The sequence below is a fragment of the Neocloeon triangulifer genome, unplaced genomic scaffold (genome assembly GCF_031216515.1).
Source record: "Neocloeon triangulifer isolate White Clay Creek 2 clone unplaced genomic scaffold, ASM3121651v1 ptg000012l, whole genome shotgun sequence".
NCBI lineage: Eukaryota > Metazoa > Arthropoda > Insecta > Ephemeroptera > Baetidae > Neocloeon > Neocloeon triangulifer.
The window spans coordinates 2,370,417-2,397,297 of record NW_026775554.1 but is presented as its reverse complement, the minus strand read 5'-3'; the positions used below and the strand labels follow the sequence as shown (position 1 = coordinate 2,397,297).

The following is a 26,881-nucleotide window of genomic DNA, read 5'->3' as shown; positions in this document are numbered from 1 at the left end:
TGGTAATTTTGATTCAAAATCATAGTTTATACAGTATATTTCTCCTAATAAAAGAAAACACCTGAAATCTTTTAAGCCTAAAAGACTTAATCCTACCTGTTTGCAGAATATTAAAACTTTTTGTATTAAAAATATGTAATTGTCCAATATTTAAAATAAAATCGTTATATGAGCTAAAAAATTTATCAATTTTTTCTGAATACTTATTATTTATATTTAATGATTGCAAATTCATAAAAAGGTTAAAGAACGACGTTATTTTGTGTAAGTTAATTTTATCTTTTGTTTATAAAATGAACTTTCCTCGTCTCGCTATAATCACCCAATCATTGTAAACGAGCACAATGCAAAAATCGCGGCAGGGGCCGGGAATCCCTTCCACCTGGTCTCATTCAACGGGCCATAGGTCAGATTAGATACAGACTCGTCTCTTTCAGTGCGGTACAAGCTTTTTATTGCCGACTACAGCCTGCAGGGTTTTACACACAAAATGCATTATTTCCTCGTGGGATAATCTGCTGCACTCCGCAGCTAACATTTAAACATAATTTCGCCAATTTTTCCTCATTTTCCCGAGCAGGAAAATCGACACGCCTAATATTCCCGATTCCTCCGGCAGACGTGAGGGGATTTTCGCGGCGACTTTTGGGTGTTGTTCGTCTGCTTCGGATCATTCTCGGAACCCGAATTTTCCGCTGCACCATTCGTCTTCAGCCGCACCATTGTGTCTAGGTGTCGGAATCTGCACGATCATTTTGAAAGCGAAATATGAATCAGAGACTGAACCGTCAGAACCGTATTTAATTTTTTTTAGCACGCACCTGACAGGTAATTGAGGCGATCCTTTCGCCTCGTCAAATGTGCCTTGGAAAATAAACGCCAGTGGCCAGCTTATCCAAGATGCGCTGAAATTGCATAATTTTAATAAATTATTAATTTGCTTTAATTATTTATTTACCGAAATATTTTCTGTCTGATTTTTACTTTGAAAATATGAAAAAATTATTGGCGTTAATAGGAAGTAAAATTGTTGCAGGAAAAAACTTTTGAGATAATAAATAATCAATTATTCGTACCAGTATCTACGAAGTAAGGAAGTGTGTTAAAAATTTGCTTTAAAAAATATAAAAATAAAATTTTGAGCCTCCATAGAGCACAGGGGTCATTATTTTCGCCATTTTTTATTTCACACTCACAGAGGTCTTTGCACGGCTTGCGAATTGTTGTCAGCATCACTTTCTTCTTCCTCTGCGCCTGGAACTTCGTGGACGTCTTCGCTGGAGCTCACGTGCCTGCGAGCGATGCTCATCTTAGGGTTGTAGATCTTGGGGTCGCTGACCATTCGAACAAAGAATGACCTCTTGTAGGCCAGCTTTTCACGCTGCCGGCGCTCCAGAGCAATTGCCTCTTCGCGAGATGCCTGCTGCGGGCATAAATAACGAATTTCGTTTTACAATTATTTTACATAATTTCAAGGAATTTAAACAAATATTAAGAAAAGATTTTTTGATGGAAAATCAGACTCAAATTTCAATTCGGCAGACTATTATTAATACAATTATTTCGCGAGTTTAATTTTTGATATGTCTATTTTTCTTCTTGCAAAACAGAAGGTATTGCGGATGTTTAAGAACCACATCAGATTAGGAAGCAAAACACTTGATTCTTGCGGCTTTGGAAATTTACAGGAAACTGAAAAAGTCCTTGTGCGTGAAAGGAAATTCAGACTGACGCGTGGATTAGCCGCAGCAATTTAAAACAACTTTGTGGGAACTTCAAGTTGGTTAATAAGATTTTGACAGGATGGGACAATAATTGTGGCTTAAAGCGTAGATAATAAAAATAGATATTGCAGAAAAATTCCACTGTAAGACAAACAAAAAGTTGTTACATAACACGCGCGTGGAATAAAATTGTGATACTTCTTAAAATTACCAAAAAAAGGTATTTTTTTACCTTTTCGTCTTTTGGTTTCATCACTCCTGGTTGCTTGGAAATGAGAGAATCGGCGCTTGCAAGTATAACTGACCAAGCGTGCTCTGCAACAATTATCATAATATTGAATTTTTTTTACATTTTTATTGAAAATTTTACCAAAAAAACTTTATAAAATTTTATAAATATATTTTGGGAAAATTGATTTTGCAACTGACCAATGTCCTGCTCAGTGGCGTGCTGGGCTGTCACGCAAAACCTGATGACGTACTTTTCGTTGACAGAGGCTGGCACCATGTGCAGTTTACCCGACGCGTTGATTTCGCTCAGCAACTTCTGATTTAGAGTATCTGATCCTTTCAGCCGAAAACACACCAGTCCCAGCTGAAATGACATTTCATCATCAACCATTGTCACATGGGCCGCAGATCAGCACGGCGTGAAAATTCTTTCACGCATGCATACAGAAATCGCTCTCAGGCCAGTGAATTGTCGCGCGCACCACGGTCATTAAGTCGGAGTGCAAAGCATCGCGGATTAAAAGCGAACACGATTCAGAATCATTCAAATCACCAGAGTATTTAATTAAAAGTAAATAAATATACAGTTTAAAAACAAACTCAGGTGCAAGTTTCTAATTGCAATATTTTTACAAATTTAAATTTTTTCTTCCTCAACATGAATTATTATTTTTTTCTTAGTCTAGAAAGTGACAGGGGGATATTTTAAATCGAAGTAAAATTACTATGTTTGAAGACCGTATTTCCCCCACGCGGCCAAGGTACCTAATTATTATTATAAGTTCTTAATGCTCTTACAAATGAGTCAGCACGACCGCAGGGAGCGTGAAGCTTGGAAAACTTCATTAGTCTTCTGTAGCATATTATCGGTTAAAGGAAATTTGATAAATTTAATTATATTGTAAATATTATTACAAAATATTCCACAATTTTATTCCTCCAAAAAGAAATGGAAAATAATTAAACTCACCTTGACGTCATTGGCAATTTCGAAGCGCGAGTCTCCGAGGACGAGGCACTCGAAGCGCTTTGCAAGTCTGCAGTGGTTCCTGATGTACTTTTGCAGACCCTCGATTCCGTACGAGCGGAGGACGAACCACAATTTGAGGGCCCGAAATCGGCGGCTCAGAGGGACACCCCAGTGGCGGTAGTCGATGCTTTGCGCGCTGTAGCTGTGCTGCAGGTACAGGGGGTCGACGACCAGCGCCTGAGTCAGCTTGAATCGGTCGCGCACCCACAAGGTGGAGCAGTCGAAGTTGGTCAGCAGCCACTTGTTGGGGTTGGTGTTGAAGGACGAGGCGAACTCGATGCCCTTCATCAGAGGCTTGAACTCTTCGCAGATGAAAGCGTTGCCGGCGTACGCGCCGTCCACGTGCATCCACGCGTCCAGATTGGCGCAAACCGGACCGATTTCGCTCAAGTTGTCAAAAGAGCAACACGAAGTTGTGCCGAGAGTGGTCGAAACGAAAAAGGGGATTTGGCCCATCGCTTGATCCTCCTCCATCGCCTTTAAAATTTAAAATTATACACATTTATTTTGCACAGTTTTAAAAAAGCTTTTTTCATGAAAGTAAAGAAAAATGGCTTCTTCCTGTTTAAAAAAGTATTTTTTTTTATTAAAAAAAAATAATCAATTTTGGTGATGATCGATCCTTGATCTTTTTTCATGAGGAAGAATAAAATACAAAAATTCAGCCAAGCGTTTTAAGATTTTAATTTTTTAATGGTTTTTCCCATTTTTTTCTTCCTCACGAAATAAGGTTCAAACCGTAACGGAAACTGTTTTATCATTTTTTTTTTTTTTTTTTAAATAATAAACAATTTTTTGCAACACACAGAAAGCCGGTTTCTTCACTTCCAGGGTCGTCTTCTCGAGTGCCAATTTATTCAATCAAATAAAGGAATGATTTCAGTTTGTAATTTTACTTGCCTGTCGCAAAGTTGCGCCCCTCAAGCTGCAGTTACTGTCCGGCTCGAGGATCCTCAGCTTGACGAAGCAAATCATCGCCGCCTTCTCGACACACGAGTGCGCCTCTTTGGAACAATAGGCCATCAACTTGGACAGCAGCACACCTTCCTCGACAAACGGATGCTGCTGTTTTAATTTCTTGATGGCCTGCGCCCTCGCACTCAGCATACACACAAGCACGCATTCACTTGCTGAACCCTTTGGGAAATAATTGATTGATAAAACGGTGCGGTGCGTATAACACGGAGAAAATAAAAATAATACAGCTTCAAAAGCTAGAATGTGAGATTAAAAAATGTGCCAGAAAAAAGAAAATTTATTGCAATTTTTATAAAATAATTGAAAATATTAATATCGCTGTAAAAATTATAAAACCTGAATGACGCCGCCACCTTTGCTGCCCTCCGAAAACGCGAGGAACTCTTTCGGCAGCCCAATGGCCTGGCCCAGCCAGTCCAGGACGATGGTCTCGAGTTCCGTGCAGGCTGGACTCGCAGCCCAAGAAAATCCAATGCACCCGATGGCGTCGCTCAACATGTCCCCGAGGATCGAAGGGAAAGAGTTGCCCGACGGGAAGTAGGCATGGAACCTGGGGTGCTGCCAGTGGGTCACTCCAGGCATGATCTTGGTCTCGACGTCGGCCATAATATCGGACCACGACTCAGGTTTGCGCGGCGCGCTCGACGGCAGAAGCGGCCTCAAATAACCTGGTTCTATGGCCGGAGTGACCCGCCGCTCACCTAGCCCTGAAAAGGGGTCAGTGAACACATTGATCGCTTGTTTTTTTGTTGATTTTAGTTATGCATTATGTGACATTTAAAGGGTTAATATAAGTGTAATGAAAGATCTAAATTTAAAAAAAAAAAAATTTAATTTATATATAAATTAAAATTATAAAGCTCTTAATTTTGACACTAATTTCAACTAGGAATTTAAAAAAGCTAATAATTCTTATTCAATACTCTTTTAATTTTCAACGTGTTTTATTTTGTATCAGGAGGAATAAAATTATTGGCCGTAGTGGGCAGTAGATTGATTTTTTTTAAACAATAAAGTAAACGCTTCAAACATATTTGTTGCTCTCAAAATCAAAAGCGACCTAAGTGAAATTAATTTTAATAAGCTTTAGTTTTAAATTTCAAAATCATCTATAGATCTATTCTATGTGCTGGAATTTAATCGGAAAATCAGACACAGGCAATAGCAAAAAACATAATTCTCAAATTAGCATAATTTCATAACACTTTCGTTTTGAGAAATTAATTAATTAATAAATAATTAAAAAAATTCAATTCAAATTAAAAAAGATGTTTTATGATCAATCAATAAACATAATATAATATAATAATGAAGTTGAATTTCTTGTACAAATTCAATGATTCTGGTTGCCAATAAAACATAGTTTCAAATTGTTGAATTAATTTAAAGTCTTTATCAAAATTATTGTGGAAAATTTACAGATTTACAAATTATAATAACTCTGTTATTTGACAATAAAAAGAAAAAACTATAGCGGCGAATGATCAAATAATTAAAATTTAAGCAAGAATTTTTTGCTCTACTTGCCTTCTAGGTATTCGCAGATGTAGTCGATCATTTCCTTTCCATTCTGACGAAATTCCTCGACGTCCATGGAGACAGACAGGTGGTTGGTGCGAGTGTCGTGCGGGTTGGCTGGCCTACCTGTGGCTGCAGCAGACCGCGAACTGGGCGCGCACCGACGCCTGCAGCCTCCCTCTGGCGCGGGGGGTGCGACCGCCCCCGCGCACCACATTTTGGCGCTTGCTCTCAAGTGAGTAATTGAGAGGTGTGCTGCGGGTGGCATCCTCGAGGGCCAATCGACTCCCGAAGAACCAGCAACCCTTCCTTCGGAGCAGTCAATTAACCGCGCAAGCAAGAAGTTTTCCACTCGAGCCCGTTCTCGCGCGGCGTCCTCGCAAATTGCCTGTTCAATTTGATTTGTGCCAACCAGACATCTGCGAAATTGTCTCGCACTTGACTTTTGAGACGCGTAATTGAATTTTCATTACTTCAATTTCAAGTCTTGCGTCTGGTGCGAGATCAGATTAATGTTTCTTCATTCTTGCATAATACTAATAATTATTACGGGTGCTGCTGACACCATTGGATACCAAGAATTTTACATTTTTTTCAAAGGATAACATGATCATTTTATGTACTATTGAATTAAAAAAAAAATGAAATAACTGACATTAAGGACTCCTTATTGACATAGTCAAATCAAGTCTTTTCAACAATATAAGCTATTTTGGGCAATTATTGGAAATTTAACAAACCATTGTTGTAAAGACTTGATTTGACTATGTCAATAAGGAGTCCTTAATTGGTTTAATATAGCTTTTAGATATGAGTAATGAATAAAATTTAATAAAAAAAATTAAATTTTAAATTTATATATTATTAATTTATGTTAATCTATCATTTACATGAATTAAAAAAATTATAAATTTTTTTTATAAATATTTTATTTGATTTTATTAAAATTTTACTATCACTATTTTAATTCCTTTATTATTTAGTCAGCGTAAATTCTGTTCCTTGTAATGAAGAGACATTTTGGAACTTTGTCTCGCTATTAAAAAGAGAACCACACTTTTTCATTTGGCCTGTTTGCAACAGAACTCTGTGAATGCAATCTCAACGAGAGCAAAATGATGCTTAGAATAGAACAGAAAGAAATTAAGAGTTTTTTTATGTTACATAATTTTTATTTATTCATTTTTACAACCTATATTTTAAACCAGAGTTTGATCCCCACACAAATGTGCACAGTTTTTTGCAAACATAACGGTCCGCGGCCAATTCAGATCTGATGTAAGAGTTGCATTATCTGTCAGCAACACCGCCTTCGCGGGCCAAAAAAAATCAGATTTAATCATTTTAAGGCTATTTTATTTAAAAGTAAATAATTAATTTAGAATGTCTTGCCCAATTTGTGAGTGAATTGAAGTGAATTCAACGCCGTCGTCTGAAAATTGGTTGAAGATTATAATTGGAGAGGAAGAGATGAGAAACTTGGAGCAACCAATTATATTTAGTTATTAAAAAAAAAAAAAAATACTAGGAGATCATTTTCTACTTGCATCAGTTTATTTCTGCCTGATCGCCTGATCGGAAAGGGCTGGCAAAGCTTTCATGCTTTGCGCTATAGACTAATTAATTAGACACTGTTGAATTTTCCACGAGAAAAATTGTCTCGATAAATAAAAATTATCAGAACATACACTATGAAAAATGCTTCTATATTTATCATATATTTTCAAAATTTTGTTATGAAAGTTTTTGAAAAGAGCTTTCGCGTTGCAGGAAACGAGGCAACAAATTCAGCGAATTGTTTTTTTCTCTCATATTTTTTTCAGAGCGAGCATTCGTCGATCCCGTGGCTCTTCCTCAAAACGTGACCGGCGCGAGTGATTTGACGTTTGTTAATGACTTTGCAAAAGAGCGCTTAGTTTTACCGAGATGAAAAAAGCAGTGTTTGCAGAGAAATTAGCGGATATCGCGTTTCATGCTCACACACAACGGTGACGTGCTTTTGGTTCATCTACGCCCAACCTTGGTAAATAGGACCTGAAATATTATGTTGAGGAAAAATTCGCGCCGCCGCTGACAGGGCGAAAGCGATCGATCACATTACGCCGCGGCCTTGCAGAGGAATTCTTAATTTAGAATATACGCGGATATGATTTAGAGCAAAGTATTTTTGAATGAACTGATCAAGATCAACGCTGTCAATATATAAGATACATTTTTCATTCATTTTTTATAAGCATTACGTCAAAAGGTACAGCGAGCGAGACGAATAAAAAATTAAAAAGGTGCCGTGACAGGCACGTCGCCAGTCTATCATTATATAATCAAAATATTTGCATCCGCAATTTTGGCGCAAGTGGACAGTAACATATAATGACATACAGAATTTTAAATTATATGATGAAATAAAGAAGTCTTGTTGCTGTCAAAAATCTTCTCAAATAGTGGCCTATTTATTTAAACATGATAAAAAGTCAACTAAGAAACAGTGAAATGGTAATTTATCAATGCAAAAGATTAATTATAATTTAGAACTTTAAATTTTCTTCCTTTCCAAGAAATTATTATTACAACAGGAGAAGTTCATTGGACGCACCTGACAGCATGACAGGTTGAAAAGTCATGATTCATCAAACGAAAGGAAAATCGAAATTAAATCTTATTGTTATAAAGTCCTCTTGGTGGAAATAAATAAGTCATGATGTCATTGGAAATTTGACAAGGATTAATATAAAAATTTTGCATGGCGTTTGCTTAAGCTTTTTTAAATAATCCTTTTTATAGAATCTACATTTTTGTTTTTTGTTGTGTGTCACATTTATTTTCAAATCACAGTTGTTGAGAAGGGACGAGTCAAACGAGCAAAGATAAAGGGAGCGCGCTTTATAAGGGAGGGAATCGATGATTGCGGTTGCACTTGAACAAAGGCGTGGTTTTTAACGCCAGAGAGGAGCGAGACTGCAAAGGGTGGAATTCTGTGTGACCCAGATATAAAGATATTGGTCGGCATTCTTCGCATATCATTCGCACTATATTGGGCAGACGCAAAGCTATGCACCCTGCTTCGGCTCGGCGGGAAAACACGCTCATTGTGATGAGATGCGCCCCCGCAACTATTTTTAGCAACACAATTTTAATGGTTGTCGTTAAAACTGCGTGGAAAAATAATAATTATAAGTAATGATGCAGATGAAATAATTTGAAGAAGACGCAATTAAAACGATTCTGTGGTAGAATTTCGCGATCGAAGGTTGATTTGTGGTGATTTGATTTTTAATTCTCGATGGGTCTTGTCAGCTGTGTATTGTTTAAGGATTTGTTTAAGATTAGAGCCGGATATTGTTTTTTGTTTTAAACAATAAACAACTCACAAAACCCATCAAGGAAAAGCCAAATTTAAAACTAAAATGATTCGTTATCAAGAAAAAGACTGGTGAGACGGAAAATTGCTCAATGAAAGACTGATTTCTTCCCTAAACCTTTTATATTTTATTTTTCCAACTGTCATTGCTTTACATAAATTCATCTTTGGCAAGTAACCAAAAAGTACATAAAATAACACAAAAATTAATCAAATGTACATAGTTTCAAAATATTTGGCTATATAAAATTTTATTGCTTTAGCTAACTTTTTTTAATTTTTAACTAATAAAACCAGTCATACAAGTGAGATAAACATACAAGTCCATAAAATTGTTGCTATTATTCCATAAAGCGCATTAGGAGGTGAAATTTTCTGTGTATTTGACATAAATTATTTTAACATCAATTTTGCGGCGTGGCCACATTTTTCTTCTTCAAATCTCGACTTTATCTACGCACTTTTTAAATATCAAGTAAATTACTCGAAAATAACATATTTTCACAATGATATCTTAAAATCCTTCCATTTTTAATTGATTGCAACTCAAAAGCGGCCCATAATCATGTGTGTATTGCATTGCATATAGTCCTCAGGATATAGGGAAAGGTCATAAAAATATGCACCTGAGTATTTGTATTTAATAGAAAATTCTATAATCAAAATTTTAATAGATGACTTGAATATTCTTTACATTATAATTTATATCTGATGAAATCTGATGATCAAAACAAGTTGTTTAATTATATTTTAACTTTGCTGCTATTTAAAAAATCTTTTTATACAATTCAATTTTTTTCCCATTAAAATAATATACAATTATGTGCAAATATGTGCTCATCAGGAGTGATTTTTGAGGATTTTTGCAAAGTGATTTAAGGATTTCAGACTATATATGATTTTCAACAAGACAATAATGTCCTCAATTAACATCATTGTTTTATGATATGTATCAGGTCGAGCTCAAATTTTTGTACAGGCGTCAAACTATTTGATTATCACTTAGCACTCCTATTCATTTCTTACTCCCATTCCTGCTGCAGTTATATTATGATTGAGAGAGACACCGCGAAGAAGATTTTGTGAATATTGAATTTTTTATTAACGATCGTGCTGAACCTGATTTTTTCCAGATCCAAAGTAACAGCAGTAGTGCATTTTTCTACTTTTCAAAGCGCAGCTAATTATATTTATTTATTTATAGAGCATGTCGCAAAAAGATCCTCACAATCAGTGCATTTACAAAAGCAGCCAATATATTCTGCAGAATGGGATTTCACATTGTAACAGTGCTTTTGATTTTTTGATATGTTTTTATTCCATTTAAAACAGCCAACCTAATTTCCAATATTATCTCGTTAAAAAAGTATAAAAAGCAGTTTCACCGTTTTTGTTTTAATAAGGCTTTGATTTTTTTAGCAGATCATTTGTATACGGCAACATATTCTTTGAGCACAAATCACGGATTTGATCATGTTTTATGGGATACTCGGTGTGCATCCAATGAAATTTCTAAATCGATATGTATTAAAATCTGTGCGCCTTAAATATACCAAAATTGTCGTCAATCTCAATAATTTTAGAAATGACTTTTGAAAGACTTACAGAGCTAAAGGCAGCAACAGCAGGTCATCATTACCGATATCAAGCTGAATCCAAATATGTGGACAAAAGCCAGCACCCAGTTGATATCACTCTGCGGAGAATCTCCGTATCCGAAAACAAAAGACCTGCAAAAAATACGAATAATTTGCATAATTAATTATTATGAAAGTAAAATTATTCACCAAGAAAGTAGGTTAAAACTGTCGTAGTAACTGTTGCCAAAGTAGGCAAATGTGATGTTGAAGGCGTGGGTTGTTGCGCCAATAAACTCGGAGCCAAAGTAAGACTGGATGAGAATGTCTTCGAAATCCTCACTTTCTACCATTCGCAATGGATGCTGAAAGGTCGGGATGACTGAAGTGGTGCTTTTGACAGATGAAGTGAATGCCATGCGGTGCCATTGCATGAAGCCGCCACTTTTAGAAAATCCATGTGGTACTGACATTTCATACACCTAGAAAATATGATAAAGTTATTGTTTCATTTACTTAATTTTCCTTTTTCATTTGAAAAAAAAATTACCTGGAAATATTCCGGCACCAGGTTTTCAAAACTCTTTTGCTTCTTTCTAATGACACTTTCGAAAAAATTGTTGTCGTTGCTGGCAACGAAGAACTCCAAACCAAATCTAGAGTGATTTTGGAAGTATGGTTGGAAGTTTTGCAATGATATTTGGAGAAGGCTCGAGTTAATTGTGTGCCACAAAATCTCTTCCATGTCAAAGCCATCCTCGTCGTAAATCTTTAACTGAAATAAAATAATCATGAGTTCTAATTAAATTCAATCAATATAATATCAGGCAAAATTATTACCACAAGAGAAACGGTTCCTTTGTATTCCTCAAAGTGGCGGTCCATGTAGTCCTCGCCCAAAAACTCGAATCTGAGAGGGCAACCCTTTTCGCCAATTTCCACAGGAAGTGGTAACCAACTGAACTGGTCCATGTGCCAACTGTAGACGCCATTCTTGTAATGAGGCCACAAATTATGCTCTCCGTACACCTCGAGAATCTAAATGAAGGAGATAAATTAGTTATAATTATATTTTTATTCGCATTTAAGCTAAAGTTAAAAGTAATGAAATAAGAAAAAAAGGGAATGTAGAAGTAAAAATTATAGTCCCTTTTTCTTAATTCATTTCTTTTAACTTAAACTCAAACGAAATGAAACCTCCATGATGGATCCCAATTTTGGGAAAGAATTTGTTAAATAATTTATATTTTTTGCAATAATATATTTTAACAAAAATTATCAATTAAAATGAATTAAACAGGTTGAATGGATTAAATAAGGATATATTACCATGCGTTGACCTACAACTATTTCTCGGTGAGCATTTCTATGTGCATAATCAATGAATCCCGTTTTAAATATGGCATTCAACCGAAAATGAATATAAATTTTAAAAACACGCGATACTATATAAAAAAAATAATAATAATGGAAATAGGATTGAGGTCTTACTCGATTGATAGTAAATCCAAAAGCGAACGACGGCTCGGGATGGAAGTTAATGCACTTATCCAAAGTGCTGGCCATCAATAATTCCCAGTTGATGGTGATGTTGGCGAAGGGCTCGGTCACGGCGATCAAAAACGAGGGCTTTTCCAGCAGGCTACAGATGTAGTGGATCGTGTTCGTGGTGCCAACTGCCCTAATGTGAATTACTGTTGTGTCCTCCGAGCCGCCAGGGTTCAATTTCCAAAATAGCTGCGCAATTATTAATAATTGAAATCACCATTTACAAAAAAGAGAAATGCAAAACAAGCGTTACTACATTAAACAAAAATTGCTCAATTCATATGCGTGGTCACAATCCACAAAAATCAAATTCACATTGATTTTTAAATTTTTTGGATTTTACATTTTTAAACACAAAATGCCCCATAAATTTTGCTATTGTATTGTGTATCTTTTATTGAATTGTATTGATTTTTTTATTTACATTTACTTGTTTTCAATAAATTTTTCAAAATAATATAATAGTGAAAATTGGATCAAAATTTACACTCATTTGCATCCTCAATTTACAATCACAAGAGAGCAGCGAGTGGACCAATATTGAAATTTTGTTCCGCGTCAGGCAACCCGCGCGGTATTCATGCTTCGCGGGTGGTATTAAATGGTCATTTATCAAGGCTCCAAACACATTTTTGCTCCCGTGTCTGGAGCATTTAAATTTTCATGAATTTAAAAATAATTTTTGAGTTTATAGTTTTTATATGATTCAATTGTTTGTGCATCAGTTAAATAACTCCAGTATCCCTTGAGGAAAATTTAAATTAATAAACAAAAATCACAAAAATTTAAATGCATTATTACCTGTCTTTTTTGTTGAAGGCCAAAGCATGAAGTGAGAAGACAAAAGAGCAAGAAAATGCTCATCATCCCCGCCATTTTTTCTTACAGCGGCTGGAATTAGCATCTAAGCCTGAAACACACAGATTTAAAAAAATGTAAATAAAATTTTGTTTTTCAATATTAAAATCTAGAAATTGCTATTTGAAAAAATAAAGAATTTGCTCTGCTACTCTGGCTACTCTGCGCTATTAAACGTCAATTTCTGCTTTGATAAAAAATTATAGTTGCAAAAAAAAAATCAATTTTTTTTGCACAATTTTTTAAATTTCTTATACAGCGATCTTTAAATTCATGCATTTTTGTTATCATTCTCCCTATGTGAAAAAAGCTAATTTGTAGAGTTAGTTCAGATTGCTTTTTAATTTTATTAAAATTAAAAAAAAGTGTGACATACACGATAAAAACAATTATTACACCTGTGCTATTCTCAAAAAATTAACAATAACAACTTAAAAACAATAATATATTTAAAAAAAAAAATCAGTCAATTTCGAGGAAGCTGGTTTTTTTGTCAAGCGGCGAGGCTCAATTATTTTTGGAAAAATCCGCTCAATATGAAGCAGAGCGGCCCGTTTAGCACGCATCTCTAATCTGAAGGTCACGCATATTATATTATTACACGCCCCCTAATCTTCGTGGGTGTGCAGGGGTTGCATGCATGCCCACTAGAATTTCTCGTTTGATTCGCGCCCTTCTCGTTGTGTGACATTTTCCGAAATAAGGTAGGCAACAAGGCAATTTCCACCTGGTCGGCGAAAAAAAATTATCTTTTATAAAAAAAATTCACCATTGCTTTAAAAACATATAAAATTCTATTCAAACACAAATAAAAATATTATTTAAATTTAAAAATGATTTTTTTTGCAAAGCTAAATTTTTGTCACATATTATTTTTAAAAAGGAATTTTTTAATAAAAATGTCAAATGTCAATAATTATTTTTGCCTGATTTATGCAAATGTATCGTGCAGCAACCATCTCATTTAAACGCATTGTGGTGTGTCCAATGTCCATTCATCTCTGGGGACGGAAGAAAAACAGTAGCACTCGGCGCGGGAGATAAATCAATGATATTTCCGCATTGCAAATTAAAAACACATAATGCGCTGCGACGAGTCTTCCGGCGGCGCCCGAGATTTTGTCTTCAAGCGTATCTCACCTGCTCACCTCGTCGGACCGCCGCTGACCATGCCGAAAGGGTGGCTTTGGCCCTGCACCTTGCGCCAGCTTCTTTTCCAGCAGAGATCGAAGAAGTCTTGCCTGCGCCGCGAGTTACGCACTCCGCATCGGCATGCTGCATCCACACTCCACCCCACACGATGCCCCACATCGTCCCCACCCCATTCTCACCCCGCTCCTCTCCACCCAATTTGGTTCAAGACGTCCGCAAGAGTATCGATATTTTTTTAACCTAGAGTGAGCGAGCCAGAGAGGCTCCCTTGCATGCCATTTCGCTCTCTTTTCCCCCTTTCCTCGGCCGCCGCGATGAATGAAAGGGAAAAGTCGAGCAAAAAAGCAAAGGGTTCCGAATCCCCCAGTGACCTCAATTTGAGCAAATAAATATACCAAAATTAAAAAAAAAAAATGCGTCATTCCTATGATGATTATTTCTTTTACTTTAAAAAAGGTGAAATCACCTGCAAAATTTTAATTGGTTTTCAAATTCTTCAATTTTAAATAGAACAAAATTAAATTTACTCATTTAGAAATATGCTGTAATTTTTAACTCATCTAAACAAATCATATTCATTTAATAGAAAAACTTCTTTTAAATGAATTGTATTTTCAGAACGGCTTTTTCAAGAAAAAATGTAATTACGTATTATGATATACCAAATGACATGACGAATCTTTTGGCTATCTTGGATTTTGTATCTGGTTGCCTATTTTCAAAAGGCACAAAACTTTAAATTTTGACCTTTTGTCAGGGTCCTTTGACTTAGAAACATGATCAACATTGAGAAAAGATACTCCAACCACTTCCAAGAAAATTAAAAAACCTTCACTCAAATTAATTTGGAAGCAGTTTTTGTTAACCCACATTGGAATTTATTGAATTCAATTAAAAAATAAAAAGTTAAATTACCTGAGTATTGCGACAGTTAAGGATTCTAGGGGTTATTCTTTAATCGCTATTTCTGTTTTTTATCTGATTTTATTTGAGTTTAATTTACATCAATATTTCTTTTATATACTGAAGCAGAAATTTTTTAAATTGAAATGTGATCTTTAATTTGAATTAATCTGAAATAATCTAAATTGAAATGAGATATCTTTACGTGATTTGAAACTGATTGTTCTTATTTATTTTGAATTGAAATTTCCGAACAACAATATGAATTATATCTCAAATTTTTTCTGCAGAATACAATGCCTAAAAATCAGCTTGATTTTCTAGGAAACAATTAAAATGCTAAAAATATTTCAACCTTCAGTGAAACTTTTCTAAACAAAATTACACAGTTACCCCCAATCAAATGATCCTTTGACCTAAACTATCTCAGTTTTTTAGAGGATTTAAAATTGCGGCCCTGAGACGTTTTCATCCTGTTTTAAACGTTTAAAAATTTTGTATTAAAATATTGATTTGACCTTTGCAATTTTTCCGCCGCATTTCTCTTGCAGCAGAAGCGTGCAATTTTTTCGCAATGCTCTTGCACGTGCTGCTTTTCCCGCGAGTTCAGATCAAACCTTTCCCTTTCCACTTCCCCCTCCCTCCCACCCTCCGTCTCGCATCGTCGATCCCCCCACGTTGGTAAACATTTAACAATTCTTTTCAAGCAAACCTCGTGCTCAAGAAGACCGGCACCTCGAAGCGTCCTCAAAATCGACCAAAATGGCACAGAAATTGGGCTTCAAAGTCGGTAAGTGATCGTTTGACAGCCAAGTGTGGCCCTTCTTGAGTCTTTTCGCATAATTTGCGCTTCATTTGCCAAGAGAATCTGGTTTTAATCGACGTGTCACTGGACACGACGAAATTCGCCACAAGCAATTTGCTTTCGAGATAATTTTTGTTTCAACGCTTTTCCTTACTTTTCTGAGGGAAAATGACACGTTAAGCGAAATTTTCGTGTCTTGCAAATGTCGACGTGGTAATGACACGAATTGTATTTTGCAAAATGTCAGCGTGTTGCTAGAAATTAATTAAATAATTATGTCAATAATTTCCTAGTAATTAAATCATTAATTTGGTAAATTTATGTACGTATATATTTTTTTTTTTTGACAATTTTATTTGCATTTTTTTTTTATGCAGATGATAGTCCATTATATTTTTTTTTTTTTGCATTTAAAATATTGTAATTTTTGTTATTTTTTTTTTAAATAAATCTACTTTAAAATCATATTTCAATATTATTCTCATGAAATTACTTTTAATCTTACATGAAAATAAAATCGCTGGAATTTTTACGGTTTTATGCAATGGTTTATTAAATTAGAAAATTTACATTATTATTTATACAAGCATCTATTTATCATCTGGATGCAGAAAAAATATTATTTATTTAGGGCAATGTTCAGACTTAACAAAAAAAAAGATAAAAACTTCTGTCACTTCTTTTTTGTCTGCTTTTCTGATGTTATCAAAAGTTGACTTTTTCAAAGGAAAAGTTCACCAACGTCATTCCCTTGCGACCTTTGGCTTCCGTGTTTTCGTATCTCGCCACTAAAAAAAAAAATGTGTGCAACTTCTTTATGCGCCTGTTTTTTACACTCTTTATAGTTCTTGGAAAACTTTGACGCTTGCGAAACTAGTTAATAAATATTGAGGGCGATCCAAAAGCCTAACCTGGCCCAGGCTAACTTGACTTAGCCCCGGGCTAACTTAGCCCACCAGCAAAATTGAATGGCGGGTTAAATTAGCCCGGGCCAGGTTAATTTAGCCTGGGCCAAGTTAGCCTTTTGGATCGCCCTCATTATAAGTATGTTTATTTCAATATTAAAAATTTCAATCGAAAGTTTGCAGTGAAAATGTGATGATATTTTTTTTTGCTATCATATATAATTATTTTTATTATTATCAAAAGATTAAAGATAAAGACTGAAACTCCTTTTATCTTTATGGCGCAATTAATTTTGTGTTCAATCAATATGAACCAAAATGAACAATTTTTCCGACCAATTAAAAAAATTTCTTCAGAATTGTGTTTGTTTTTGGAAAAATTGCACTAAACTTCAGAATTTTTGAAAAATAAAAACATTAATTGGGCTTAATTTTGTTCTTGCTATTTGTTGCAGCCGATATCTCGCTGGCCGAGTGGGGTCGCAAGGAGATCGACCTCGCCGAGAATGAGATGCCAGGGCTGATGACCCTGCGGCAGAAGTACGGGCCGAGCAAGCCGCTCAAGGGCGCGCGCGTCGCCGGTTGCCTGCACATGACCATCCAGACGGCGGTGCTGATCGAAACGCTGACGGCCCTGGGCGCCGAGGTGCAGTGGTCGAGCTGCAACATTTTCAGCACGCAGGACCACGCCGCGGCCGCCATCGCCAAGACCGGCGTCCCGGTCTACGCCTGGAAGGGCGAGACTGACGAAGAGTACCTTTGGTGCATCGACCAGACCATCATTTTCCCTGATGGAAAGGTTTACAATTTTTTTACCAATCAATGTCAAGATGATCTAAATAAATCATTACTTAATCAAAATAATTATTTATTCTTCAAAATTCAAAGTAACTTTTTAAATTATTTCAGCCACTGAACATGATTTTGGATGACGGTGGCGACCTGACCAACCTGGTACACGAAAAGTACCCCCAGCTTTTGGAGGGAATCAAGGGCATTTCTGAGGAAACTACCACTGGTGTCCACAATTTGTACCGCATGATGCGCGAGGGAAAGCTGAAAACTCCGGCTTTCAACGTCAACGACTCCGTCACCAAGGTAAATGAAATCAAAATAAATTTAAAAAATAAATATATTCAATTTTGATTTCTATGTTTCCAGAGCAAGTTTGACAACTTGTATGGCTGCCGCGAATCGCTGATTGATGGAATCAAACGAGCCACTGACGTCATGATTGCCGGAAAGGTGGCCTGCGTTGCTGGTTACGGCGATGTCGGCAAAGGATGCGCACAATCCTTCAGGGCTTTCGGAGCTCGAGTGCTCGTCACTGAAGTTGATCCCATCAATGCACTCCAGGCATCAATGGAAGGATACGAGGTAAAATTTGACAAATATGATTTAATAATTTTAAATTTTCATGTGATTTTAATAGGTGACCACTATGGAAGAGGCCTGCAAGGAAGCTCAGATCTTTGTGACAACCACTGGCTGCAAGGACATCATTCGTCCTGAACACTTTGTCCAAATGAGAGACGACTCGATCGTCTGCAACATTGGTCACTTTGACTGTGAAATTCAGGTCGCTTGGCTGAACGAAAATGCTACTTCCAAAGTCAATATCAAACCTCAGGTAAGCAACAATAATAAAATTTATTTATATAATTAGAGTTAAATTAAAAGTAATGAATTCAGAAGAAGGAAAAATTGAGGAAAGATTTTGTAAATATTTATATAATAAATCAAACAATTTTTTTCAGGTTGATCGTTACACTTTGGCCAGTGGCAGGCGCATCATTGTCTTGGCCGAGGGCCGTCTTGTCAATTTGGGCTGTGCTATGGGACATCCGTCGTTCGTCATGAGCAACTCCTTTACCAACCAAGTGTTGGCTCAGATTGAGCTGTGGACAAAGCCTGGCCAGTATCCTATTGGAGTGCACATGCTACCTAAAAAGGTAATTATTTCAGTATTGAATTATTAACTTAGGCTTATTTTGTTTGTTACTTAGCTGGATGAGGAAGTTGCCTTGCTCCACTTGGACCATCTTGGAGTAAAACTGACCAAGCTCAGTGATGACCAGGCAGGCTACCTTGGCATCCAAAAAGAAGGACCTTTCAAGCCTGAACATTACCGCTACTAAATAATCCTCACACATTCATTTGTCTTTTTTTTCTGTGAATTTTTAAAAAAAATAAATGCGTGTCTGCATTCAAGATTGTTTTATTCAAAAGAGACAGATGAGAAGAGATTTAACAACATGGTATTAATTATAATTCAAAATATCCATCATTCCAAATTAAAACGGTAATATTCATACGTAAAAAAGAATAAATAATTTAAAAAAAGTCCACAACTGACCCTTGGATACAAGTGCTGCTGTTTTTGTAAACCTTGGCTGATTGTGAGCAATTTTCTGTTAGAGGTGGCAAAAACATAAAAATTTAAAATTGTGAAACACAGACAGCACTTGCGTTCCAGGACCTCCTGCACTTTTAAACAAAATACTGAACCATAGCAACTTGTGATTTTTAAAAACCTTTAAATAATATAATTATCATAATTATTTTTACTGTCTTGCTTGACCTATCTTACTAACCATAATTCAGATACAGGTCATATAGTGACAAGCCGCAGTTCAACTTTATATTATAGAAACTTAATATAATTGATTCCTGAGTGTGTACTTTAGCTAAATTATCAAGCTATGCTACATTCACATATATATAAATTCTGTTACGGAAAACTCTGCTTCTCCTTCAACGTTTTAAATTTTTTTGTGAATCCTGCGTCACAACCCAAACTGGACCACTGTCGATAGTCTCATTGTTTTCATTTTATTTCTGAGTTTCAGAAAATATGGCATTATTTCAATCCTTATAATCAATATACTAGTTGAAACCGCTTTAAAAAACTAAGTCAACCCTTTAATCATAATCATTCCTTTCAAATTTTTTTTCGGCACTATTTTTGTTCTTTTGGGCAGTCATCAGTTATATAAAAGTATCACAAATTTCTATGAACCATCCTAATTATTAGATTAGTGCAATATCTGCCATCTAAAGGCCATTAGGTCAAGGTCACTTATATCAACGATATATTTGGATCAGAGAAAATTGATTTTGTGGTAAACTGCCGTCTTAAATATTTGAAAGCAGACCAAAAGATCAGTTCGATTGTAACAATAATTAAAATTTTAGAATTGACTTAGCTCTAGAAAGCAGTTAATAATAGTGCTGAAAATTTTATATATATGGCATCAAAGTTCTTGAAATTTTCGTTAAAGAAAATCCACTTCCGAGTTACGCATTGACTTCTTCGTCGCTCGATGAACGAGCAGTGCTCAGCATCGTGGCTGACGTCAACAGATCTGGCTCCTCATCTGATAAGTCATACCATGCTCTCTCGCTCCGCTTCTTACTGGATTGTTCAGTTGCGGACTTTTCCGAAATAATCTGTAAAATAATTTAATGAGAAATAATTTATTTTTTATAATTCTCTATAATTATTAAAAAAATAAAAGCCCACCTTTGCTTCCTTTACATTCTTCTCTTTTTCAATTGGAACCCGTGGGGCATTTTTCTTTTCCTTTTGGTATCTTCCAGTCAAAGCCGTCTCACTTTCGTCCTTGCAGAGTCCGATTTCCTCAATTTTTCCCAACATCCGCGTACTGTCGGCCTTGGAGAAATCCGAAGGTGCGGGCGATATCCGACCATTCACACTGGCCAGCTCTGTTGCAACAAGGCGCATGGTGAAGCCCTTGAAGAGACTGGACGAGCTGGAGTCTGGCCGCGACGAGAGGAGCGAGTCCGACTTGGACGCCGAGGAACTTGGCCGCGCCACAAAGCCAGAATCTTCAGAGGTCGTCACACTCATGGACTCGATGTGGTGCTGCAGGTGTCCAGACTTGATGTCCGCCAGCGCCTTCTTCACCAACCTTCTTGTGCTGGGAGGCGAACTAGGTGGGATCGGTGGCGGTGGTTCCTCCTGAGCACTTGGTTCGGTCTCAGGGACGGGCTCGGCAGGCAACTGGGTCAGTTCCTTTTCTACCTGCTCAGAAACCTCTCTTTTAATTTCGAGCGGCGTCTGCCTCTTTAAACTGGTCTTGTCGCTTTTCTGGCAGTGCAATTCGTTTGAGGAACTGGAACCACTTGACCTGACTCGCAAAGAGGTAGTCTCCTCGCCGGACTCGTGTTGGCTCGGACTTAACGAGTGAACCGGACTGTCCGTGTTGATGCTTCGACTCATGTACGTCTCCTTGAAGTCGTCCGGAGTGATCTCATGCACTTTTTGAGCACTTTTGTAAAACCCTGCTTTCCGCTTTGAGGTCGACCAGCCCGCTTTCATGGTTATTTTCTGCAGAAATGTCCGCTTCTTGTGACTCCGAGTCGGCGTCGAAGTGTGCTGGTCGGACAAGATGTCTTCGTCGCCTGTTTCGTCCATGCTGACTGTGCCAATCAAAAGGTCGGGTTGGTTGTCCGGAATGCGAACTTCAATCTCCTCGGTGTCCAGCAGGTTTTGGACACTCAAGCAACGCCGACGGTGGGCCGACCGAGGCTCCCTTCTTGGCTCTTGAATTTTTTCCAGCTCATCCTCCAAAGACATACTCAGAGCCTTCAGTCTTGGGGATGAGGTGGCGAGAAAGGGCATTCGAGACTTGTCAGCACGCTCCTCCTCAGACTCGCTGGTCGTCGGTTCGATGACTTCAAGGACACTTGCGTTTCCGCTTTCAGACGTCAAAACCATCTGCTGCAGTCGTCTCTTGAGTTCGTCCCTGCTTTCTCGCCTGCTTGTTGGCGGCGGTGGCGGCTTGTGCTGATTATTTACACGAGGAGGAGTTTTCCTATCCAAAAGCTGGCTGTAGATATTATCTGAACTAGTCGGGAGGGAAAGAAGGGTGTCCAGACTGGACTCCGAGGACGACAAACTCCGCGCCTCTGATCCAAAGGTAAAGCTTGCATTGGCTAACAGCTTCTGCTGTCCTTCTAGCTGTTCAATGTGATACCTGCAGAATTTTTTTTATCATTAATAATCAATTAAGATGTTTAAGAATTTCAATTACATTAAGTTGTCTAGTGGCTTTCTATCTGAGGTAATTGTTGTTTGCTCCAAAGTGGGCTGACTGGACAGTTTGCGCCACCCCTCTTCAGCAATGAGTAATCGATGCTCCATGTCAGCCAGACCAGACACCAGCAGGCCCTTCCACTGACCGCTGATCAAATCACTTGATTTTACTCCCGACATTGAGCCAGATTGTTGCAAATAAGACTTGGCTAAATCCGCCGCAGGCGAGTGTGACGACGGCACCTTGAGCCTCTCTCGCAGAATTTTATTTTCTTCCATCAGCTCGGTTAGTACTGATGCCACCTTTTCGTGCACAGCCAGACCGGCGATTTTTTGTAGCTTCCCGAAAGTGTCCCTACACATTTCATCCCTTTCTTTGGCTAGTCTCTTACCAATGCTGAGGACATCCCTAAAATTGCATGCATTTTAATTTCGTGTTTCCACTTTTACTGGAGAAACAAACTTGAAGTATCCTTTGAGCGCTCCGTTTTCTTCTCTCAAGGAGTCCACTGTGCTTTTCATTTGTGACATTTCTCCAGCCATACAGAGGGAGCTTTCAAAAAGGTTTAAGTAGTGTTGAACAGGAGCATGTCCAGCAGCCATCGCAATGTCAGATGCTTTGAGGCCAAGATCGTTCTGTAAATTAAAATGTTCCATAAAATTTGTTCAAAAATTAAATATCAAGTATTGATTGTGTACCTTAGACGACACATTCGATCCATTCGATAAAAGAATCCTGCAAGTTTCAAGACCTCCAGCTCTGGATGCCAAATGTAGCGGTGTGTCACCACAGTGATCCCTTTGGTCCAGGTCAATTTCCCGAACTTTCATGGCATTGACTAGCCACTGCAGAACCGACACCTGCCATAATGTCAGCGTGTTAGAAGAAGCACTAAATCATTAAATTCAAGCGCACCTGATTGTACTTGGCTGCAATGTGGAGCAGGCATCTCTCACCATCCTTTGAGGACAATTTCTCTCGCATCTTGGTGTTCGTCACCAGCCATTCTACACAGTTCGAGTGGCCATACTGAAAGTTTTTTAAAAAGCGCTTGAAAATGCTGAAATAGTTTCCAAAATAATTTCTACCTTGACAGCACAGGCAACTGGAGTCAGGCCAGACCTATTTTCGTCCGCTAGAGCGCCCTCAAGCTGTGACTGTGCTCCCATCAATGAAGAACACAGCCAGGCAAGAGCACTCTCGTAGCCTTGGCAGGCAAGAATGTGCAATAAATTGTTGCCGTGGTGATCTGAGAGGTTTCTCACTAAAGTGGCTTCCATGTCTTTGAGCGAGGTTCTCTGTGCAAAATGAGTTTTTAATTGTAATATAATTTTTCAGGAATTTTTTTTTTACGAAAATTCAATTATTAAAGAAGACAAAATAAAGTAGATTATTGAAAATACCAGTTGTTCCAGTTGGCCTCGCTTGGCATAATCAAATATCCTTTTGATCCAATCAGGAGTTCGTCCGCGAGATTTGATCCTCGAAGGATTGCTGTTGATTGGAGGCGAAGCAGGGGTGGCCGGAAGAACTTTGTAGCGCATCTTGTGTTGGGGTGGAGTGGAGGCGAGAGCTTCCGAGCCTGCCAACTGAGAGAGCGTGTCCATAATGTTGACCGCTCTGATGCCTTTGACGAGGTTGCTGTGTTGGGACACTTGGTACTTTGGCGACGACGACGTCCCTGCCTCGTACAAACTGGAAATGCTTGCCATGCTTGTATCGTCCAGGTTGTACTCCTCGACGGACTGCCAAGTGCCCTGTTTCCAGCCCTCTTTCTCCCTCTCAGGTAACTGAAGCATTTTTTCACACAATTAGATAATATATGCAAAAATTACAGAAATTAATTATTTCTAAAAAACGTCCGGAAAATTCATTTTTTTTTTTAATTTAGAATTAAATTTATATACTGAATAAATGATAAAAATATATTGTTATTCATTGTTTAATTCACAAAAATATAATCATTTAAAAGAAATATTAAATTCTTACACAAAAACCTTTTTATTTTTAATGCAATAAAAAATACCTTTGGTTGGGAAGTTCGACGAAAGGCCAACCACGAGGACAGGTCCGGCGCCTTATTTCGGGTCGGAGACGCCGAGGTTCGGGCGTACGGACTTGGCGCTGATATGATGAGACCCGCGTGCAGTCCTCGATGCACTTTTTGCGGAATACTCGTCATTCCCGCGTCCGCATCTACACAAAGGAACAATAAAAAAAATATTTTATGCAGTGAGTCAAGTAATATTGGTTTATCATTTAATTAGGATCAAATATGTGACAGACATTTTTGGTTGCCAAATAATAATAATAAAAAAAATTCGCTGTGACTGCAAAGCTTAAATTTTGGAGCCTCAAAATAATTTAATGATTTATTTTCAATTATTGTGCTTTCAATACTATAAAATATCTTTCAAATGTATTAATCAATTTGTTTTCAAATATTCAAACCAAAAAAATCTGCTAGAAATCAAGCGCGAACATTCACTATTGAAAAATATTATTTGTTAACTCTTATCTTCATCACGACAATAAAATAAACATTCGTATTTTTACGCAAATTTAATCACTCATTTAAATTTTTCAATCCACAAATAATGGCGAGGAAAAAATCAAGAATGTAAAATTGATCGAAAGGTCATGGCGTTCAGATAGTGCGTGGAGCGGGCCCTCTATCAGGAAAGGCGCTTTATCTAGCTATAAATGCTATCAAAACACAAGGAGCCGCAGAGATTATTTTTTATTTATCTCAAGCAAATAAACATGCCGCGTTGATGTTATGGTCAAGGATGATGCGATAAAAACTTTATGTAATCTCAAGAAAGATTAAATTCTTGCCAAATACTTTTGCAATTCTCTCCAATTTATAAACAACGGCCCTTGCAATTATTTTATCTTTTGAATCCCTTAGCTTGAAAGCTTGAATTATTATACAGAACTTGACGCACCCAATCCTGTCAAAACGAGAATATTAATACCCAAAGAAATGGGAGGTTAAATTTTTAATTAATCAATTAGAATATCTTGCAATAATTTATAGCGATATGTGCGTACTATGAAATTTTTTAATTTATTATTAAACCCAATTTAACAAAAAGCGTTGAAAATTTTAAACTTTTAAGTTTAAAAATTTAGTTAAAATCTATTTCTTATTTAAATTTTTCATACAAAAATGACAAAAAAACAAGGTTCAAAATGTTTAAATAATTATTTGAAGAAATAAATCAAGGAATTAAATAAAATTACGTTTACATACTTTACGAGAATTATAATCTAGGCTAAATCTTGTGAAAGGAGAAAATGATAGTAAATTTTTACGCACCAACCTTTTCTAGTGCATTTCTATGATCTCTAGTTTTAATATTTTAACATTAAATTAGTGATAAACTGATATATTATTAAATATCTGGTTAAAATACTCTGAGTTATAAAATAATTAAAAACAAGCTTTCCACAGCTAGATAGGTGTGTACGCAGCAAAATATTCAGCGACATAATGACACACTATGGTCCACTGGTCGGAATTAGCCAAGAGATTTCAATGAGCGGTTTTCTCAGAACTTTTGCGCAAAGGGTTGAATCCCGTCGAAGGCACGACGGTGGCCGACAAGAAAGGGGGCTCAAAGGGGTTTTGCCGAGAGAGACACTAACTTCCACTGAGCATGTTGATCCATTCACTCTGGAGGGCCGATTTCACTTGACCATGGCGGCTCTCCGTGGGCCAGTCCGCCGCGAAACAACTCGGGAATGTCACTAATGCACTTGACACAGGGAGGTCGCCATCAAGGGCGGCACTCGGGGGGTAAAATCGTGTCAAAAGGGGCGCTAACACTCGACCAGCATCACCGCCATTGTTAGGCCGTGGCTGCTGCTACTGCTGCTCGGGAACCTTCAGGTTACATTCCTCAGCAGCCGCGCACTCGCAGCGCCTGCCCTGACGTCACGCCGAATTCCACAGCGCCCGACCTCAATTTTGAGTTTAATAATTTACCCTGGCAGCCGCCCTGGCCACAGAGGGTGCGCAAATGTCAGGGTGGAAACACCCTGAGGCCGAGAAAAATGATTTTTCAACCCTTTCGATGGCATAACTCATAATTCCAGGCCTCTGCGAAGTGGCATTCGAGGCAGGTGCGCATCGCATGCAAAGGCATTTTTACCTGAGGTGGTGTTAGTTTCAAAGGTGTCCACTATATATATTACAGAATTTTTGTGGTGCTGCTGGCATCTATGATATACATACGTGAAGGTAGGAGGGGAGACCAAGAAGTGGTCCAAAAGCGTCTTGCACATCAACTCATTCTTTTTCTCTCTCTCTCCCAAGAATTCGGTAATTTAAATTTTGGTTCCGCGCATAATCGACCTTGCGACCACAAAAAAATCTTACGGAAATAAAAATATAAGTTACAATAATGAAAGAAAATTACTGCCTTACAATTAGTATTAATGGGGTTATATCTAATTATCATCGAAGTAAAATATTAAATACACAATAGATAGAAGGATAGAGTTAATATTTTTATAGATTTTTATGTTTTTTAATTTTTAATAATAAAAATATCAAATAAATAATGATGCAAAAATTGTGGTTTACAAATTTAGAAATAAAAGTAATTTATCTATAAAAAAGTTAATATTTTAATTTATTTATCAATAATTCTCTCTTTTATTTAAAAATTATTATTTAAAAAGGGATGAAGAGAATGAGTTATATAAGGCTCACCATAATAACCTGTTGAGATTTCCATTGCAGAATATTATGAAAACAGAATTAAAATTAATATTTTATAACACCTAAAAATAAAAATAGATAGTTCACATTTAAATAATTTGATTTTGGATGTTTTGAATTTAAAATCTGCTTTTATACTAGATGGATTTTTACATTTTAGTATATTCTTGTTACAAAGAAGCAAAAGAAGGTAAACAAATCCTGCTCTAGAAGCAATTTAATTCTAATTTTAAATGAGGGGAAATATTTACCGAGTTTAACTCAATTTGATTCTTAAACTATAATAAAAAGTTCACCCCCAACTTTGAAAAGTTTTGTTAAGAAGAGTTAGTTGAACCTTCAGATAAATGAGCGGTATTTCATCCTACTGGAAGTGCATTTTAAATTAGCACGTAATACAGCGAGAGAAAAAAATAATCCCGAAAACGTTGAGCACACAGTCCTGCTCTCATTCAGCATGTTATCACGCTGTATGTATGTACGAATAGTAAACAGTGACGCAATA

The 26,881-nt window shown here is 37.0% G+C and overlaps 4 protein-coding genes across 5 annotated transcripts; 1 reads left to right on the top strand and 3 right to left on the bottom strand.

The window, feature by feature from the left end:
- Nucleotides 1-438: 438 nt before the first annotated feature.
- Nucleotides 439-5,620, bottom strand: LOC132197024 (tyrosine decarboxylase-like). The gene is made up of 9 exons (XM_059620048.1): nucleotides 5,491-5,620; nucleotides 4,300-4,670; nucleotides 3,886-4,122; nucleotides 2,926-3,462; nucleotides 2,154-2,319; nucleotides 1,957-2,039; nucleotides 1,197-1,423; nucleotides 822-905; nucleotides 439-742 (listed from the first exon to the last, which is right to left on the bottom strand). The coding sequence occupies exons 1-9, from the start codon at nucleotides 5,555-5,557 to the stop codon at nucleotides 595-597; spliced, it is 1,920 nt and encodes a 639-aa protein (XP_059476031.1). The 5' UTR covers nucleotides 5,558-5,620; the 3' UTR covers nucleotides 439-594.
- Nucleotides 5,621-8,953: 3,333 nt separating this feature from the next.
- LOC132196763 (glycosylated lysosomal membrane protein B-like) lies at nucleotides 8,954-14,111 on the bottom strand. 2 transcript variants are annotated; one of them, XM_059619624.1, is made up of 7 exons: nucleotides 13,971-14,111; nucleotides 12,766-12,874; nucleotides 11,908-12,153; nucleotides 11,257-11,454; nucleotides 10,967-11,191; nucleotides 10,627-10,898; nucleotides 8,954-10,569 (listed from the first exon to the last, which is right to left on the bottom strand). In XM_059619624.1, the coding sequence occupies exons 2-7, from the start codon at nucleotides 12,838-12,840 to the stop codon at nucleotides 10,449-10,451; spliced, it is 1,137 nt and encodes a 378-aa protein (XP_059475607.1). In that variant the 5' UTR covers nucleotides 12,841-12,874; nucleotides 13,971-14,111; the 3' UTR covers nucleotides 8,954-10,448. The 2 variants fall into 2 exon arrangements, with proteins under 2 accessions (XP_059475607.1, XP_059475606.1); XM_059619623.1 differs by having other exon boundaries at nucleotides 13,963-14,109.
- Nucleotides 14,112-15,539: 1,428 nt separating this feature from the next.
- On the top strand, nucleotides 15,540-18,793 carry LOC132196872 (adenosylhomocysteinase A). The gene is made up of 7 exons (XM_059619806.1): nucleotides 15,540-15,667; nucleotides 17,043-17,386; nucleotides 17,497-17,685; nucleotides 17,749-17,964; nucleotides 18,020-18,217; nucleotides 18,345-18,539; nucleotides 18,594-18,793. The coding sequence occupies exons 1-7, from the start codon at nucleotides 15,640-15,642 to the stop codon at nucleotides 18,723-18,725; spliced, it is 1,302 nt and encodes a 433-aa protein (XP_059475789.1). The 5' UTR covers nucleotides 15,540-15,639; the 3' UTR covers nucleotides 18,726-18,793.
- LOC132196871 (uncharacterized) lies at nucleotides 18,778-25,535 on the bottom strand. Its single transcript, XM_059619805.1, has 10 exons — nucleotides 25,299-25,535; nucleotides 23,674-23,843; nucleotides 23,051-23,437; nucleotides 22,736-22,945; nucleotides 22,563-22,676; nucleotides 22,346-22,507; nucleotides 22,110-22,282; nucleotides 21,645-22,055; nucleotides 20,111-21,587; nucleotides 18,778-20,037 (listed from the first exon to the last, which is right to left on the bottom strand). The coding sequence occupies exons 1-10, from the start codon at nucleotides 25,309-25,311 to the stop codon at nucleotides 19,885-19,887; spliced, it is 3,270 nt and encodes a 1,089-aa protein (XP_059475788.1). The 5' UTR covers nucleotides 25,312-25,535; the 3' UTR covers nucleotides 18,778-19,884.
- Between the last annotated feature and the right edge of the window lie 1,346 nt (nucleotides 25,536-26,881).